General features: G+C 53.4%; 2 protein-coding genes across 2 annotated transcripts; both read left to right on the forward strand.

The window, feature by feature from the left end:
• Positions 1–2,838: 2,838 nt before the first annotated feature.
• On the forward strand, positions 2,839–3,795 carry LOC136990976 (olfactory receptor 52Z1P-like). The gene has a single exon (XM_067289448.1). The coding sequence runs from the start codon at positions 2,839–2,841 to the stop codon at positions 3,793–3,795; it is 957 nt and encodes a 318-aa protein (XP_067145549.1).
• An 11,022-nt stretch (positions 3,796–14,817) lies between these two features.
• Positions 14,818–15,774, forward strand: LOC136990977 (olfactory receptor 52Z1P-like). Its single transcript, XM_067289449.1, has one exon. It carries the CDS (start codon positions 14,818–14,820, stop codon positions 15,772–15,774), a length of 957 nt encoding a protein of 318 aa, XP_067145550.1.
• The last annotated feature ends 904 nt before the right edge of the window (positions 15,775–16,678 follow it).

Genomic DNA, 16,678 nt, shown 5'->3' on the forward strand with positions numbered 1-16,678 from the left:
GAGGTTGTGGAGTCTCCTTCTCTGCAGATATTCAAAATCTGCCTGGATGCAATCCTGTGCAATGTGCTCTAGGTGACCCTGGTTGAGAAGGGGAGTTGGACTAGATGATCTGCAGAGGTCCCTTCCAACCTCAACCATTCTGTGATTCTGTGATAGTGGTGTGCAGAACCTTCGGTCCAGCTCCAGAGAAGTCTCTTTCTGTGCTTGTGTGAGCCAGATGTTCTTCCTCAATTTCATTGTCATGAGCAAAAGGCCATCCCATGCTCCACATGGTGCCGTATCTTGCTGTCTTTGCTCACTGCTTTGGCTGCGGCAACCCTTGCCATGTGCATGTGTTGGTGGCCAAACCCCACTGCTGGCACCCGTCCTCATGCTAATCCCCATCAGCCCTGGGGAGATCCTGGAGCGGTGACTGGTTCTGCCATGTGGAAAATGGGGCTGAGCAGTAGCTGGGCTCTCCCCCAGGCAGGGAGCTCACGCTTCAGAAATGAGCGGGTGGGAGCTCAACAGCCTCCAGAAAAGGGCTGAGGAAGTTTTAAGGAGGGAATGCCTGCTTATGCGACTTCTGGGTAGCTGTTGCCCTTTGTCTGCACCTGGCAAATGAGAAGGGCTTTCAGATTTACTGAGAGTCATGTACGTGTAATTCTATGTAATTCTTTGTCATTTCGGAGTGCCATGAGAATATTTGCTGTGGTTAATTCTCACACCCAGAGACCACATACACACCTTCTGCCTCTGCAGGGCTGGAGAGGAGCAAGGTATGAAGGCAGAAGCAACGCAGGAGGCAAATCACACCTTTGTTCTGTGCCCCAGGTTCCCGTCTGCAGAAACAAATGAGAGACAGCAAGGCTAAAGGTGCTGCAGAGCTCCAGCATGAACTGTGAGATCCTCACGGGAGTTTCACTGCATACTGATGTGAATGTGTCCTGTCAGGCAGGGTTGCTGAGCATCGGACTAGCTCCGTGTGGGGGGCACCTGCTTGGCGTGCCCTTTCAAACAAGCTTTATTCCTGTCTTCCAGAAACTGGACTGAAAGGTGTCCGTCAGAAAACTGCTGAGCCTCCAGGTGCAAGGGCAAGAGGCAGCTGGGGGAACAGAAGAGTCTTTCCTCCACTCAATGTGTGCATGCATCAATGAGAGCTGCACCAGCTACAGTGAAGCTCTCGATGGTGCTGAGGCCACAGGTGAGAAGATCTGCTTCCCCATCAGGAAAGTCTTTCAATACTTGAGACTCTCACAGCTGAACTCTGCCGAGTATATGTGATAAGAACGTGACGCTAGTTAGAATTGACTAGTGGTAATGCATCCTTGGAGGTGCACGCTGTTAACTGAGGCGTGTTGACAGGCACTACAGCGATGCTGCACAATAGCAGGTGGCGTGCGACTTGTAAGAAGTTCCTAGGGTTTGCACATCCACTTTGATTCGGACTCCTGCAGGATGGGCTGTGTCAGGCGTCTGTGTGACGGCTGGGCAAGGCCCAGGTATTCACTCCAAGGCAGACAGCTATAGCTGCTGTTGGGAAAGCAATCATAAGTGTTGTGTCTTTTCTTCCACGCTTTGTCTGGCTCACTACATTCTGCAAGCTGCTGCTTGATGCTGCCTTTCATCTGCATGGGAAGGAGTTACCATTCCAAAATTATCATTTATACTTTCTGCTAGCTTTCTCCTCTTCACACTCCCTCCTGCTCACCTGGGCAGATGGATTTGCTTCCTGCGCCTCTACTGCTCATTTTCAGACTTACATTTCATCACCTGCATCTGGATGCCTCAGAGCAGACCAGAGAGCTGCAGCTCCCTGTTGGCCCTAAGCATCCTTCTGGGACTTGCAGCAAGAGAGCATAAATACGCTGAGGTCTGAGACAGCAGCACTGTAAATGCGCCACCAAGATCACTGCCTGCAGCTCCTCCTCGCCGCTTAAGGCCAGACCTGGTGAGTCACTGTGTGCAGTCCTCAGTGCTGGGGCTGCTTTTTGTTGCTGTGGCTCAGCAATCTCTGAGCTGTCTTCTGCAAAAGGCGAGGGCTGCGAAGCTGCAAGGCAATGGGGCGCTGCTGCTCTGTGTAGCAGAGTAAGGGACGAGCGTTTGGGTGTAGTGGGGGAGGCAGATGTGGCAGCAGGGTGGAGAGCACACGGAGCATGGTCATCACAGCCAGGGCTGTGCTGCAGAAGCCCGTTGTGCAGCTCCCAGCTCGGCAGCCCAGCCTTGCCCTCGCGAGCGGCAGGAGCTGCCGTGTTTTGCCAGCATGGCTCGAACGGGGGAACGACCTCTGCTCCGTGGGCGCGGGGTGGCCTGCACCCAGAAGCAGCCTCTGCCTAGGGCTGAATGTAAATCGCCCCTTTCAATTTGTGTTTGCTGCCTTGACCTTCTTTTGCTGCACTGGTGAGCATCCACCTTGCTAGCTGGGCTTTCTCTGAATTTCCTCCCGCTTTTCCTCTTGCCTAATCCAAGTGGATGTTGCTGGGTCTCTTCCCTTCCCAGAGCACTGGGCTTCACATGGAGCCCAGCAGCGTCTGCTGTTACCTCGGCCTTAGGTTTTTGTTTTTCTCCCCACAAACCAGTGACTAGTTCAGCAGCTTTCAGCTTCCTCATGCCTCCTCAAAATGCGGACCGAGGGGCAGAAAAGTTGCCATGCGATCTCAGTGCAGGGTGCAGCTCTGCACACTCTCTCCTCATGTTTTGTAGTGTGACGCAGTTTCTGGTATGAATGTTAAAACTTGCATTGACTTCAGACAGGATTTCCCCAGCTGGCAATGCTGCTGAGCTCTGCTGGCATTTATGCTTTCTCTTGTGCTGTCCTTTATTTTTCAGGTGTTTCTAAGTAGAAGACCAAAGACCCCTATGGCAGACGTCAATCACACAGCCTTCCGGCCAGGAACATTCCTCCTTGTTGGCATCCCAGGCCTGGAGAAGTTTCACCTCTGGATTTCTCTCCCCTTCTTCTCCATGTATATTTTTGCCCTTCTAGGCAACTTAGTCTTGCTATTCACCATAGTGAGAGAACAAAGCCTCCACAAGCCTATGTACCTTTTCCTTTCTGCATTAACTGTAGCAGACTTGCTCTTATCTACCACTACAGTGCCCAGGATGTTAGCTATTTTCTGGTTCAGAGTGGGGGACATTTCTTTTGGTGCATGCATTGCTCAGGCATTTCTCATTCATTTTATTTTTGTTGCAGAGTCAGCAATTCTGGTGGCCATGGCTTTTGATCGGTATGTTGCCATCTGCAACCCCCTGAGATATGTGACTTTATTGACCCACTCAGTCATATGGAGAATAGAGCTGGCAGCTGTTGTCAGAAGCTTCTGCATCGTACTCCCAGGTATTCATCTGGTTCTAAGGCTGTCCTACTGCAGAAACCGCGTTATCCCTCATTCGTACTGCGAGCACATGGGTATAGCCAGACTGGCCTGCACAAGCATAAAAGTCAATGCTGTGTATGGTTTAACCGTTGCCCTGCTGTCGGCGGGGATAGATGTAGTGTTCATTGCTGTGTCTTATGGACTCATTCTCAGGGCTGTCTTCCAGCTGCCCTCCGCAGGTGCCCGTCGCAAGGCTATGAGCACCTGCACCTCCCACCTCTGCATCATCTTCCTGTTCTACACGCCAGCGTTCTTTTCCTTTTTCACGCACCGCTTTGGTGGCCACAGCATCCCCCGCCACGTCCACATCCTGCTGGCCTGTCTCTACGTAGTGGTTCCCCCCATGCTAAATCCCGTCATTTATGGAGTGAACAACAAGCAGATTCGTGAGACAGTAATGTCCATGTTGTCTTGGATGGGAAGCCGCAGAAACTGAGTTGTTTAATGGGGCTGGTTTTTCCGAGCCTTGCTCAGAGCTTGTGCATTAGTTCGAGGCAGAGAGACGCTGCTCCTGCAAAAGTGTTTGGAGGCAAAGCTCGGGTGCATCATTTCCGAGGGACTCCAGGTCTCCATGCAGGCCTGTGACGCGCTTGTACCCACGCCCTGTGGGGACAAGGGAAAGCATCAGCCATGCCAATCCTCTCATTGCTGTCAAGGGATCTACATGGTGGGGATGAGACACCCGGAGAGGGGGCATAGAAGGAAAACCTCGGTGAGTGCTGATTGCTGAGAAATGTGAGCTACAGCCCTCCTGATGCACAGGCGAGGAGGTAAGTGTCTCTCCCGTCCTGCAGTCTGCACTGCCAGCACGTTTCCTGTCTGCAGCCCTGGCTCTTCCAGGCGATTCTGGCTCTGTCGTCGTGTCCCATCGCACCCTCCAGCATTACTGCATGAGTCTGTGACAATATGGAAATGCACCGCTTTCTCCCAGCATCTGCCTCTCCTTTGGTAGCAGGTTCTCTGTGTCTGCGCCTCTCACAGCACAAGAAACACTTCACAGATCCCTTGGCAGTAGCCAAATGAATAGCTGGATGGTGTTGGACCATCTATGCCCCGAGAAGACACTGGTGCCTGGAAGCACTGCCTGCTGCAGGTGTGCTCTGCTGCCATCAGTAGCGCTGGGATGTTGCCTGGGCTTGGAAAGCTGCTGCCTGGGCAGTCTTGGCAGCACAGTGCACATCTCCAGAGCACGCTGTCTCCAACTGCAGGGAAAGTGAGTTAGAGGTGGGAATTGCAGCTGATCCAGATGGACTTGGCAAAAAGCAGCCATACTAGACGGGGGCTGAGCTTACAGTGAACGATGCGCCCAGGGTTCCCAGTTCAGAGCGTGGACGTGACAGCCAGCAGCACTGTGGAGAGGAGAAGCAGTTAGAAGGACACCAGAACACGACCTCCTCATTGCTGAGGGATGTTTTTGCCACCCTAGAATTAGTTTGTGCAATGACAGTGGAATAGAGGCTGCTACAAAGAACTGTGGCAAGAATATTTTTCCCTACGGAATGGACTCACAACTCGGTATTGCCAGAGATCCTAATAAAGAACAAGGACAATCATTCTGTCCAGAGTTTGTGTAGTCAATGTGCCCTGGTCAGAGACTTCAGCTGCTGGTACCATCAGGGCTGGTAAATTGTTGTTGCTTTCAAAGGTGTCGCTGCCTGTAGGCTTTTATTAAACAGCAGCTTTGCTGAGGGGTAGCTGATCAGTGATGCTGCTGCTGTTAATGGCAAGGACTTCCTATCTCGGGACAGTTATTTTGTCATTCTTGTCTTAAACGCTTTGTATTTACTGGTTGGGAAAGACATTTGTGTTCTAAGGAACTGAAGCCTATTCTTGATTTAATGCACCATAAAGCAGCATAGGTGATTGCTGTCGCCACCCCTTGTTTTCGTGCAGGCTCTAGCGTGCTGCCGCGCAGGTGGCACAAGGGCCCGTGTGCCGGTTACAGCGGCGGTGCCTTCCCGGGGTGCTGCATTGCCCACCAACATTTTCACTCTCCCTGCTGTTGTCAGCCATGGGGCTCGGGTAGCACAAGCTGGTGGGGCCAGTCGGCAGTGCCAGGGCTGCTCCTTGCAAACGCCTGATTTTTGTGTGCACTTAGAGCTGAGCAGCTGTACTGCAGTTCCCCCTTTCATGCGTTTTGTGCAGGGCAGGGCACATTCACTGCTCGGTCCAGGCCTTGGGGCTTGTGCTGCTTTGCAGTTAGCTACTGATGTCCCCCCACCTGATTGAAGCTACAGACCTCCAACTAGACTCTGCACCACTGAACACAACCCTCAGAGCTCTGCCATTCAGCCACTTCTTAAGCCACCTCACTCTCCACTCATCTAGCCCACACTTCCTGAGCTTCCCTGTGGGGATCTTATGGGAGACAGTGTCGAAAGCCTTGCTGCAGTCAAGGTAGACAACATCCACTGCTCTCCCCTCATCTACCCAGCCAGCCATTCCATCCCAGAAGGCTATCAATCAGATTGGTTCAGCATGATTTCCCCTTGGTGAAGCCATGCTGACTACTCCTGATCACCTTCTTGTCCTACACATGCTTGCAGATGACCTACACGATGTGCTGCTTCATCACCTTTCCAGGGATGGAGGTGAGGCTGACTGGCCTCTAGTTTCCCAGGTCCTCCTTCTTGCCCTTTTGGAAGACTGGGGTGACATAGGCTTTTCTCCAGTCACCTCACCCCTTCTTCATGACCTTGCCAAGATGAGGCAGAGTGGCCTAGCAATAACATGCGCCAGCTCCCTCAGCACTCCCGGGTGCATCCCATCGGGGCCCATGGATTTGTGGGTGTCAGGTTTGCCTAAATGATCTCTAACCCCATCCTCCTCAGCCAAGGGAAAGTCTTCCTTTCTCCAGACTTTCTCTCCTGCCTCCAGGGTCTGGGATTCCTGAGGGCTGGCCTCAGCAGTAAAGACTGAAGCAAAGGCGGCATTCAGTAACTCTGCCTTCTCTGCATCCTTCATCACCAGGGCTGCACCCTATTTATGGGGTGGGGGAGGATATGATTGACTCATAGTCCTATTTGCATGCTAGACGGGCTTTAGTTGGCCCATGCTCAAGTAGCCCCTGCATACGTGCTGTTTACAGGGAGGTCAGGTTTAGGGGCAGAGAGCACATCACAGGGGTAAAGGAGCACAGTGTCACACCTTTCCATGTGCCCTGTTCCTCTGGAGTTGGAAAGCGCTTGCTGGCACTCGTCATCTCCTCCTCCCAGCACAGCTGAGGTCATGGTGGTGGCATCCTTCCCCTGGCTCTGTACAGCATCCCCAGCCCTGCAGTGCATTCCCATCCCTGTACAGCATCCCCAGCCCTGCACAGCATCCCCAGCCCTGCACAGCCCCAAGAGGTCCCGTACCTCGCACACCCCAGCATTGCACGGCACAGCCCAGCCCAGTACGGCACGGGGCTGCAGAGGCTGCTCCAGCTCTGTGCTCCCAGCAAGCGGACGCAGACGCCTTGGTCCCCCGCCAGTGTCTGGGGGAGGAGAAGTGGTCAGGGCTGCTGCCTTAGCCCCAGCCAGCCCAGCCAGCCGCTGCACTGGCTCTTCCCAGCCGTCTGCCCAAGTCCTGCCTGACCTGCGGCTACAGCCAAGGCTTCGGTGGCATTTGCAAAGCAGCACTGTGCAGCCCCATGCCTCCGTTTCCCTGCCTGTGCAGGGCAGCCTGAGGCTGGCATGGCCCCGCACGGCAGACTTCCTTGCCTCCTTGCTTGGGTGAAAGCAGGGAAGGAGTTTTGGGTGGAAAAACGTGGCTTAGGGCACTGAAATGCCCATTTCCCCACTTGAAAACTTGACTGGGAGCTGAAATCTAAATGCCCTTCCCACCCGAGGAGCTGCAAAGTTGCAGGAATTTCATTGTTTGATTTCTTGCTCTGCAGAGCTTCCCTCCCCTGAGAGAACTGCTCTAGAGGGGAACTTCACAAAACTGAAAACCCATTTCACAAAACTGAAAACCTGCTGTCACAATGCAAGCTTTGGTGGAGTACATGCCAGCGTTGCTTAAATGCTGCTGGCAACATTTTGCTGTCACATCATGTACAGTTTCTCCTTTGCATACTGAAGCAGTGCATTTGCATCCATGGAGCAACCAAGTGAAGGAGCAGGGGAGGCTAATCCTAACGAACACCGAGGACATGCATGATTCCCATTACCTCAGAAGAACAAGTGACAGTTTGTGTCACTTCATGGCATGAGGGCACAGTACACACTTCTGAGAGTTGCCTTGATGCACAGCCCCTTCCCCTATAGTCACTGGATGGGGACAAAAACATGGACGAGAGCACAGCGAAGAGAGGCAGGGAACAGAGGCAGCAGTTTGTGCAGCAGTGTTTGGCTCTGACGAGAACTTGAGGATCTTGTTGGAAGTTGTGGGCTTTCTGAGGACCCCTGAGGAACTAGAAGGTGATTGCTGCAAGCAGGAAAGGGGAAGTTAGGCAAGGACAACTGCAGGAGGCCTTGACTTCTCCTGGGAGAAGCTCTAGCTAGGAGTGGCTGACAAGCTCTGTTGGCTGCCCCTGACCAGAGGGAGTTGGGGCCTTTGATTCAGGTGGCCCTTGATTAGGGCAGGTCAAGCAGCCTTGAGTCAGTGCTAGGGAGAGGCCTATATAAGAGCCAGGCCCAGAGCTCAGCTCCCAGAGGCAGTGCACAGCTGCAGCAGTTTGTGCAGAAGGGTGCAAGGAGGCACCTTCCTTTCTGCTCCCTGGGGTGTACGCTTCCTCAAGTGTGGTCATGACACGCTGCAGAGCACATTCCCCAGCAGCCATTGGAGTGGCTGCGTCGCCTGTGTCAGAGGCTGGGACCTGGACAGACCCACTGACAGCAGATGCAGCTCTGCAGGTCTCAGGCTGCAGGGAGTGCTTGGGGCCTGTCCGGGAGGCCTGGGCTGGCAGTCAGCTCTCCTGCAGGAGGTGTGCTGCTGTTGATGAGTTGTGTTGTCAGGTAAGGGAGTTATGGGAGGAAGACAGGAGGCTGCGTAGCATCCGAGAGGATGAACAAGAGCTAGACAGGGTATTCTCGGAGACTGTACAGCTCCAGGAGTCCCAAGCCCCCACAGCAGTGGAGTTGCCGGAGGGCTGTGTGCCATGTGAAATGGTACATCATAGCACTGTAGAAGGTGTCTGGAAGCTGGTCGCTGCTTGTAGGAGGAGGAAGGCTCCTCCTCCTCCTGAGGACTTGCAATTGAGGAAGAGGTTTAGTGCCCTCCAGGATGAGGAGGAGATGGGCATGGCTGCAAGGGAAGCAACTGGCACAACAGACCCTGTGCCTTGCGGGAACACCCGGAAGAAGCGACGGATGATTGTTGTGGGGGACTCCCTGCTGCAGGGGATGGAGGCACCTATCTGCCGACCTGACCTCTTGTCTAGAGAGGTTTGTGGCCTGCCAGGGGCTCGTGTGGGAGATGTCATGGAAAGACTGCCAGGGCTTGTCCACTCATCAGACTATTCCCCTCTGCTGCTCTTCCATGTGGGCACTAATGACACCAAGGGCAAACTGGAGACCATCAAAGAGGATTTTGGAGCTCTGGGGATGGTGGTCAAGGGTCTGGGAGCCCAGGTCATCTTCTGCTCAATCCTGCCAGTGAGGGGGATGGATGAGAGGAGGAGGAGACAGACTTTCCAAGTTAATGACTGGCTGCGCCGCTGGTGTTGGCAACAGGGTTTTGGTTTCTACGAACATGGGACCCTGTTTGAAGAGCGACAACTGCTGGGGAGAGATGGGATCCACCTCACTAAGCAGGGCACATGTGTCATTGCCAAGAGGTTGGCCAAGCTGGTAAGGAGAGCTTTAAAGTAGGAAAGATGGGGGAAGGGGAGAGTTATAGTGACAGGGTAGTTGGGAAAACACAGCTCAAGTCAGGATGCCTCCAGCAGGTGCATGCAGCCAGGGAAGTGTGTGTGGGATGTGGCTATGGAGGATCCTCTTGCATCCCTCCTGGGAAACCTGCATGCTCGATCACCTCTCTGAAATGCCTGTACACCAATGCACGCAGCATGGGGAACAAACAGGAAGAACTAGAGATCTGTGTGCAGTTGCAGGGCCATGATCTCGTTGCAGTTACAGAGACCTGGTGGGATAGCTCACATGACTGGAGTGCTGTCATGGATGGCTACGTGCTTTTTAGGAAAGACAGGCCAGGAAGGTGGGGTGGTGGAGCTGCTCTTTGTGTGAGAGAGCAACTGGAATGTATGGAGCTGTGCCTAGGGGTGGATGAAGAGCGAGTGGAGAGCTTGTGGGTAAGGATTCAAGGGCAGGCTAGCATGGGTGACCGTGTTGTGGGTGTTTACTACAGGCCAGCTGATCGGGAAGAGGAAGTCGCTGAGGCCTTCTCCAGACAACTGGAAGTAGCCTCACAATCCCAGGCCCTGGTTCTCATGGGGGACTTGAAGCACCGTGATATCTGCTGGAGAGACAGCACAGCTAGGCTCAAAGAGTCCCGGAGGTTCCTGCAGAGCATTGGTGACAACTTCTTGACACAGGTGTTGGAGGAGCCAAGGAGGAGAGGTGTGCTGCTGGACCTCGTAGTAACAAACAAAGAAGGAGTGGTTGGAGATGTGAAGGTCGGGGGCAGCCTTGGCTGCAGTGACCATGAGATGGTGGAGTTCAGGATGCTGCGGGGAGGAGGCAGGGCACTAAGTAGGATGGCAACTCTGGAATTCAGGAGAGCAAACTTTGGCGTCTTCAGGGACCTACTTGGAGGACTCCCATGAGTTGCTTAATATTCAAGCATCACTTCCTCCAAGCTCAAGAGTGGTGCATCCCTTGGAGTAGCAAGACAAGCAAAGGGGGCAGGAGAGCTGCATGGATGAGCAAGGAGCTCCTGGCAAAACTCAACCAGAAGAAGGAAGTATAGAGAAAGTGGAAAGGGGGACAGGCCACTTGGGAGGAATATAGGAATGTTGTCAGAGTGTGCAGGGATGCAACGAGGAAGGCTAAGGCCCATTTGGAATGAAATGTGGCAAGGGATGTCAAGGACAACAAGGGCTTCTTCAAATACCTCAGTAGGTAAAGGAAGCCGAGGGAAAATGTGGGCCCGTTGCTGAATGGGGTGGGTGCCGTGGTGACGAAGGATGCAGAGAAGGCAGAGTTACTGAATGCCGCCTTTGCTTCAGTCTTTACTGCTGAGGCCAGCGCTCAGGAATCCCAGACCCTGGAGGCAAGAGAGAAAGTCTGGAGAAAGGAAGACTTTCCCTTGGTTGAGGAGGATGGGGTTAGAGATCATTTAGGCAAACCTGACACCCACAAATCCATGGGCCCCGATGGGATGCACCCGGGAGTGCTGAGGGAGCTGGCACATGTTATTGCTAGGCCACTCTGCCTCATCTTGGCAAGGTCATGGAGAAGAGGAGCGGTGCCTGAAGACTGGAGGAAAGCCAATGCCACCCCAGTCTTCCAAAAGGGCAAGAAGGAGGACCCAGGGAACTAGAGGCCAGTCAGCCTCACCTCCATCCCTGGAAAGGTGATGCAGCAGCTCATTGTGGAGGCCATCTGCAAGCATGTGTAGGACAAGAAGGTGATCAGGAGTAGTCAGCATGGCATCACCAGGGGAAAATCATGCTGAACCAAGCTGATAGCCTTCTCTGATGGAATGGTTGGCTGGGTAGATGAGGGGAGAGCAGTGGATGTTGTCTGCCTTGACTGCAGCAAGGCTTTCGACACTGTCTCCCATAAGATCCCCACAGGGAAGCTCAGGAAGTGTGGGCTAGATGAGTGGAGAGTGAGGTTACTTGAGAAGTGGCTGAATGGCAGAGCTCCGAGGGTTGTGCTCAGCGGCGAAGAGTCTAGTTGGAGGCCTGTAGCTAGCAGTGTCCCCCAGGGGTCAGGACTGGGTCCAGCCCTCTTCAACTTCTTCATCAATGACCTGGAGGAAGGGACAGAGTGCACCCTCAGCAAGTTTGCTGAGGATCCAAAACTGGGAGGAGAAGCTGATACCCCAGAGGGCTGTGCTGCCATTCAGAGAGACGTGGAGAGGCTGGAGAGGTGGGCGGAGAGGAACCTGCTGAAGTTCAACAAAGGCAAGTGCAGGGTCCTGCACCTGGGCAGGAATAACCCCATGCAGCAGTAGAGGTTGGGGGTTGAGCTGCTGGAAAGCAGCTCTGCTGAGAAGGACCTGGGAGTGCTGGTGGACACCCAGTTAAGCATGAGGCAGCAATGTGGCCTTGTGGCCAAGAAGGCCAATGGTCTCCTGGGGTGCCTCAAGCAGAGTGTTGCCAGCAGGTCGAGGGAGGTGATCCTCCGCCTCTCCTCAGCCCTGGTGAGGCCACATCCAGAGTATTGCATCCAGTTCGGGGCGCCCCAGAGGCATTTGGCACTACTGGAGCAAGTCCAGCGTAGTGCTACAAAGATGATTAGGGGACTGGAGCATCTCTCTTAGGTGGAAAAGCTGAGAGAGCTGGGCCTGTTTAGCCTGGAGAAGAGAAGGCTGAGAGGGGATCTTATCAATGTGTACAAGTATCTTCAGGGAGGGTGTCAAGAGGATGGAGCCAGACTCCTTTCAGTGGTGCCCAGTGACAGGATGTAAGGCAACGGGCACAAACTGAAACTCAGGAAGTTTCATGTGAACTTGAGGAAAAATTTCTTCACTGTGAGGGTGACAGAGCACTGGAGCAGGTTGCCCAGAGAGGTTGTGGAGTCTCCTTCTCTGCAGATATTCAAAATCTGCCTGGATGCAATCCTGTGCAATGTGCTCTAGGTGACCCTGGTTGAGAAGGGGAGTTGGACTAGATGATCTGCAGAGGTCCCTTCCAACCTCAACCATTCTGTGATTCTGTGATAGTGGTGTGCAGAACCTTCGGTCCAGCTCCAGAGAAGTCTCTTTCTGTGCTTGTGTGAGCCAGATGTTCTTCCTCAATTTCATTGTCATGAGCAAAAGGCCATCCCATGCTCCACATGGTGCCGTATCTTGCTGTCTTTGCTCACTGCTTTGGCTGCGGCAACCCTTGCCATGTGCATGTGTTGGTGGCCAAACCCCACTGCTGGCACCCGTCCTCATGCTAATCCCCATCAGCCCTGGGGAGATCCTGGAGCGGTGACTGGTTCTGCCATGTGGAAAATGGGGCTGAGCAGTAGCTGGGCTCTCCCCCAGGCAGGGAGCTCACGCTTCAGAAATGAGCGGGTGGGAGCTCAACAGCCTCCAGAAAAGGGCTGAGGAAGTTTTAAGGAGGGAATGCCTGCTTATGCGACTTCTGGGTAGCTGTTGCCCTTTGTCTGCACCTGGCAAATGAGAAGGGCTTTCAGATTTACTGAGAGTCATGTACGTGTAATTCTATGTAATTCTTTGTCATTTCGGAGTGCCATGAGAATATTTGCTGTGGTTAATTCTCACACCCAGAGACCACATACACACCTTCTGCCTCTGCAGGGCTGGAGAGGAGCAAGGTATGAAGGCAGAAGCAACGCAGGAGGCAAATCACAACTTTGTTGTGTGCCCCAGGTTCCCGTCTGCAGAAACAAATGAGAGACAGCAAGGCTAAAGGTGCTGCAGAGCTCCAGCATGAACTGTGAGATCCTCACGGGAGTTTCACTGCATACTGATGTGAATGTGTCCTGTCAGGCAGGGTTGCTGAGCATCGGACTAGCTCCGTGTGGGGGGCACCTGCTTGGCGTGCCCTTTCAAACAAGCTTTATTCCTGTCTTCCAGAAACTGGACTGAAAGGTGTCCGTCAGAAAACTGCTGAGCCTCCAGGTGCAAGGGCAAGAGGCAGCTGGGGGAACAGAAGAGTCTTTCCTCCACTCAATGTGTGCATGCATCAATGAGAGCTGCACCAGCTACAGTGAAGCTCTCGATGGTGCTGAGGCCACAGGTGAGAAGATCTGCTTCCCCATCAGGAAAGTCTTTCAATACTTGAGACTCTCACAGCTGAACTCTGCCGAGTATATGTGATAAGAACGTGACGCTAGTTAGAATTGACTAGTGGTAATGCATCCTTGGAGGTGCACGCTGTTAACTGAGGCGTGTTGACAGGCACTACAGCGATGCTGCACAATAGCAGGTGGCGTGCGACTTGTAAGAAGTTCCTAGGGTTTGCACATCCACTTTGATTCGGACTCCTGCAGGATGGGCTGTGTCAGGCGTCTGTGTGACGGCTGGGCAAGGCCCAGGTATTCACTCCAAGGCAGACAGCTATAGCTGCTGTTGGGAAAGCAATCATAAGTGTTGTGTCTTTTCTTCCACGCTTTGTCTGGCTCACTACATTCTGCAAGCTGCTGCTTGATGCTGCCTTTCATCTGCATGGGAAGGAGTTACCATTCCAAAATTATCATTTATACTTTCTGCTAGCTTTCTCCTCTTCACACTCCCTCCTGCTCACCTGGGCAGATGGATTTGCTTCCTGCGCCTCTACTGCTCATTTTCAGACTTACATTTCATCACCTGCATCTGGATGCCTCAGAGCAGACCAGAGAGCTGCAGCTCCCTGTTGGCCCTAAGCATCCTTCTGGGACTTGCAGCAAGAGAGCATAAATACGCTGAGGTCTGAGACAGCAGCACTGCAAATGCTCCACCAAGATCACTGCCTGCAGCTCTCCTTGCCACATGAGGCCAGACCTGGTGAGTCACCGTGTGCAGTCCTCAGCGCTGGGGCTGCTTTTTGTTGCTGCGGCACGGTGATCTCTGAGCTGTCTTCTGCAAAAGGCGAGGGCTGCGAAGCTGCAAGGCAATGGGGCACTGCTGCTCTGTGTAGCAGAGTAAGGGACGAGTGTTTGGGTGTGATGGGGGAGGCAGGTGTGGCAGCAGGGTGGAGAGCGCATAGAGCATGGTCATCACAGCCAGGGCTGTGCTGCAGAAGCCCGTTGTGCAGCTCCCAGCTCGGCAGCCCAGCCTTGCCCTCGCGAGCGGCAGGAGCTGCCGTGTTTCGCCAGCATGGCTCGAACGGGGGAACGACCTCTGCTCCGTGGGTGCGGGGTGGCCTGCACCCAGAAGCAGCCTCTGCCTAGGGCTGAATGTAAATCGCCCCTTTCAATTTGTGTTTGCTGCCTTGACCTTCTTTTGCTGCACTGGTGAGCATCCACCTTGCTAGCTGGGCTTTCTCTGAATTTCCTCCCGCTTTTCCTCTTGCCTACTCCAAGCAGATGTTGCTGCGTCTCTTCCCTTCCCAGAGCACTGGGCTTCACATGGAGCCCAGCAGCGTCTGCTGTTACCTCGGCCTTAGGTTTTTGTTTTTCTCCCCACAAACCAGTGACTAGCTCAGCAGCTTTCAGCTTCCTCATGCCTCCTCAAAATGCAGACCGAGGGGCAGAAAAGTTGCCATGTGATCTCAGTGCAGGGTGCAGCTCTGCACACTCTCTCCTCATGTTTTGCAGCGTGACGGAGTTTCTGGTATGAATGCTAAAACTTGCATTGACTTCAGCGGAGACAGGATTTCCCCAGCTGGCAATGCTGCTGAGCTCTGCTGGCATTTATGCTTTCTCTTGTGCTGTCCTTTATTTTTCAGGTGTTTCTAAGTAGAAGATCAAAGACCCCTATGGCAGACGTCAATCACACAGCCTTCCGGCCAGGAACATTCCTCCTTGTTGGCATCCCAGGCCTGGAGAAGTTTCACCTCTGGATTTCTCTCCCCTTCTTCTCCATGTATATTTTTGCCCTTCTAGGCAACTTAGTCTTGCTATTTACCATAGTGAGAGAACAAAGCCTCCACAAGCCTATGTACCTTTTCCTTTCTGCATTAACACTAGCAGACTTGCTCTTATCTACCACTACAGTGCCCAGGATGTTAGCTATTTTCTGGTTCAGAGTGAGGGACATTTCTTTTGGTGCATGCATTGCTCAGATATTTTTCGTTCATTCTATTTTTATTGCAGAGTCAGGAATTCTGGTGGCCATGGCCTTTGATCGGTATGTTGCCATCTGCAACCCCCTGAGATATGTGACTTTATTGACCCACTCAGTCATATGGAGAATAGAGCTGGCAGCTGTTGTCAGAAGCCTCTGCATGGTCCTCCCAGGTATTCATCTGGTTCTAAGGCTGTCCTACTGCAAAAACCGCGTTATCCCTCATTCATACTGCGAGCACATGGGTGTAGCCAGACTGGCCTGCACAAGTATAAAAGTCAATGTTGTGTATGGTTTAACCGTTGCCCTGCTGTCGGCAGGGATAGATGTAGTGTTCATTGCTGTGTCTTATGGACTGATTCTCAGGGCTGTCTTCCAGCTGCCCTCCGCAGGCGCCCGTCGCAAAGCTATGAGCACCTGCGGCTCCCACCTGTGCATCATCTTCCTGTTCTACACGCCGGCGTTCTTCTCCTTTTTCACACATCGGTTTGGTGGCCACAGCATCCCCCGCCACGTCCACATCCTGCTGGCCTGTCTCTACGTAGTGGTTCCCCCCATGCTAAATCCCATCATTTATGGAGTAAACAGCAAGCAGATTCGTGAGACAGTAATGTCCATGTTGTCTTGGATGGGAAGCCAGAGAAACTGAGTTGTTTATTGGGGCTGGTGTTTCTTTGCCTTGCTCAGAGCTTGTGCCTTTGTTCGAGGCAGAGAGAGATGCTGCTCCTGCAAAAGTGTTTGGAGGCAAAGCTGGGGTGCATCATTTCCGAGGGTCTCCAGGTCTCCATGCAGGCCTGTGATGCGCTTGTGCCCAGGCCCTGTGGGGACAAGGGAAAGCATCAGCCATGCCAATCCTCTCATTGCTGTCAAGGGATCTGCATGGCAGGGATGAGACACCCAGAGAGGGGGGCATAGAAGGAAAACCTCGGTGAGTGCAGATTGCTGAGAAATGTGAGCTACAGCCCTCCTGATGCACAGGCGAGGAGGTAAGTGTCTCTCCCGTCCTGCAGTCTGCACTGCCAGCACGTTTCCTGTCTGCAGCCCTGGCTCTTCCAGGCGATTCTGGCTCTGTCGTCGTGTCCCATCGCACCCTCCAGCATTACTGCATGAGTCTGTGACAATATGGAAATGCACCGCTTTCTCCCAGCATCTCCCTCACCTTTGGTAGCAGGTTCTCTGTGTCTGCACCTCTCACAGCACAAGAAACACTTCACAGATCCCTTGGCAGTAGCCAAATGAATGGCTGGATGGTGCTGGACCATCTATGCCCCATCAAGACACTGGTGCCTGGAAGCACTGCCTGCTGCAGGTGTGCTCTGCTGCCATCAGTAGCGCTGGGATGTTGCCTGGGCTTGGAAAGCTGCTGCCTGGGCAGTCTTGGCAGCACAGTGCACATCTCCAGAGCACGCTGTCTCCAACTGCAGGGAAAGCGAGTTAGAGGTGGGAACTACAGCTGATCCAGATGGACTTGGCAAAAAGCAGCCATGCTAGACGGGGGCTGAGCTTACAGTGAACGATGCGCCCAGGTTCCCAGTTCAGAGCATGGACGTGAC

The sequence above is a fragment of the Apteryx mantelli genome, chromosome 1, assembly GCF_036417845.1.
Source record: "Apteryx mantelli isolate bAptMan1 chromosome 1, bAptMan1.hap1, whole genome shotgun sequence".
NCBI classification, from domain to species: Eukaryota; Metazoa; Chordata; class Aves; order Apterygiformes; family Apterygidae; genus Apteryx; species Apteryx mantelli.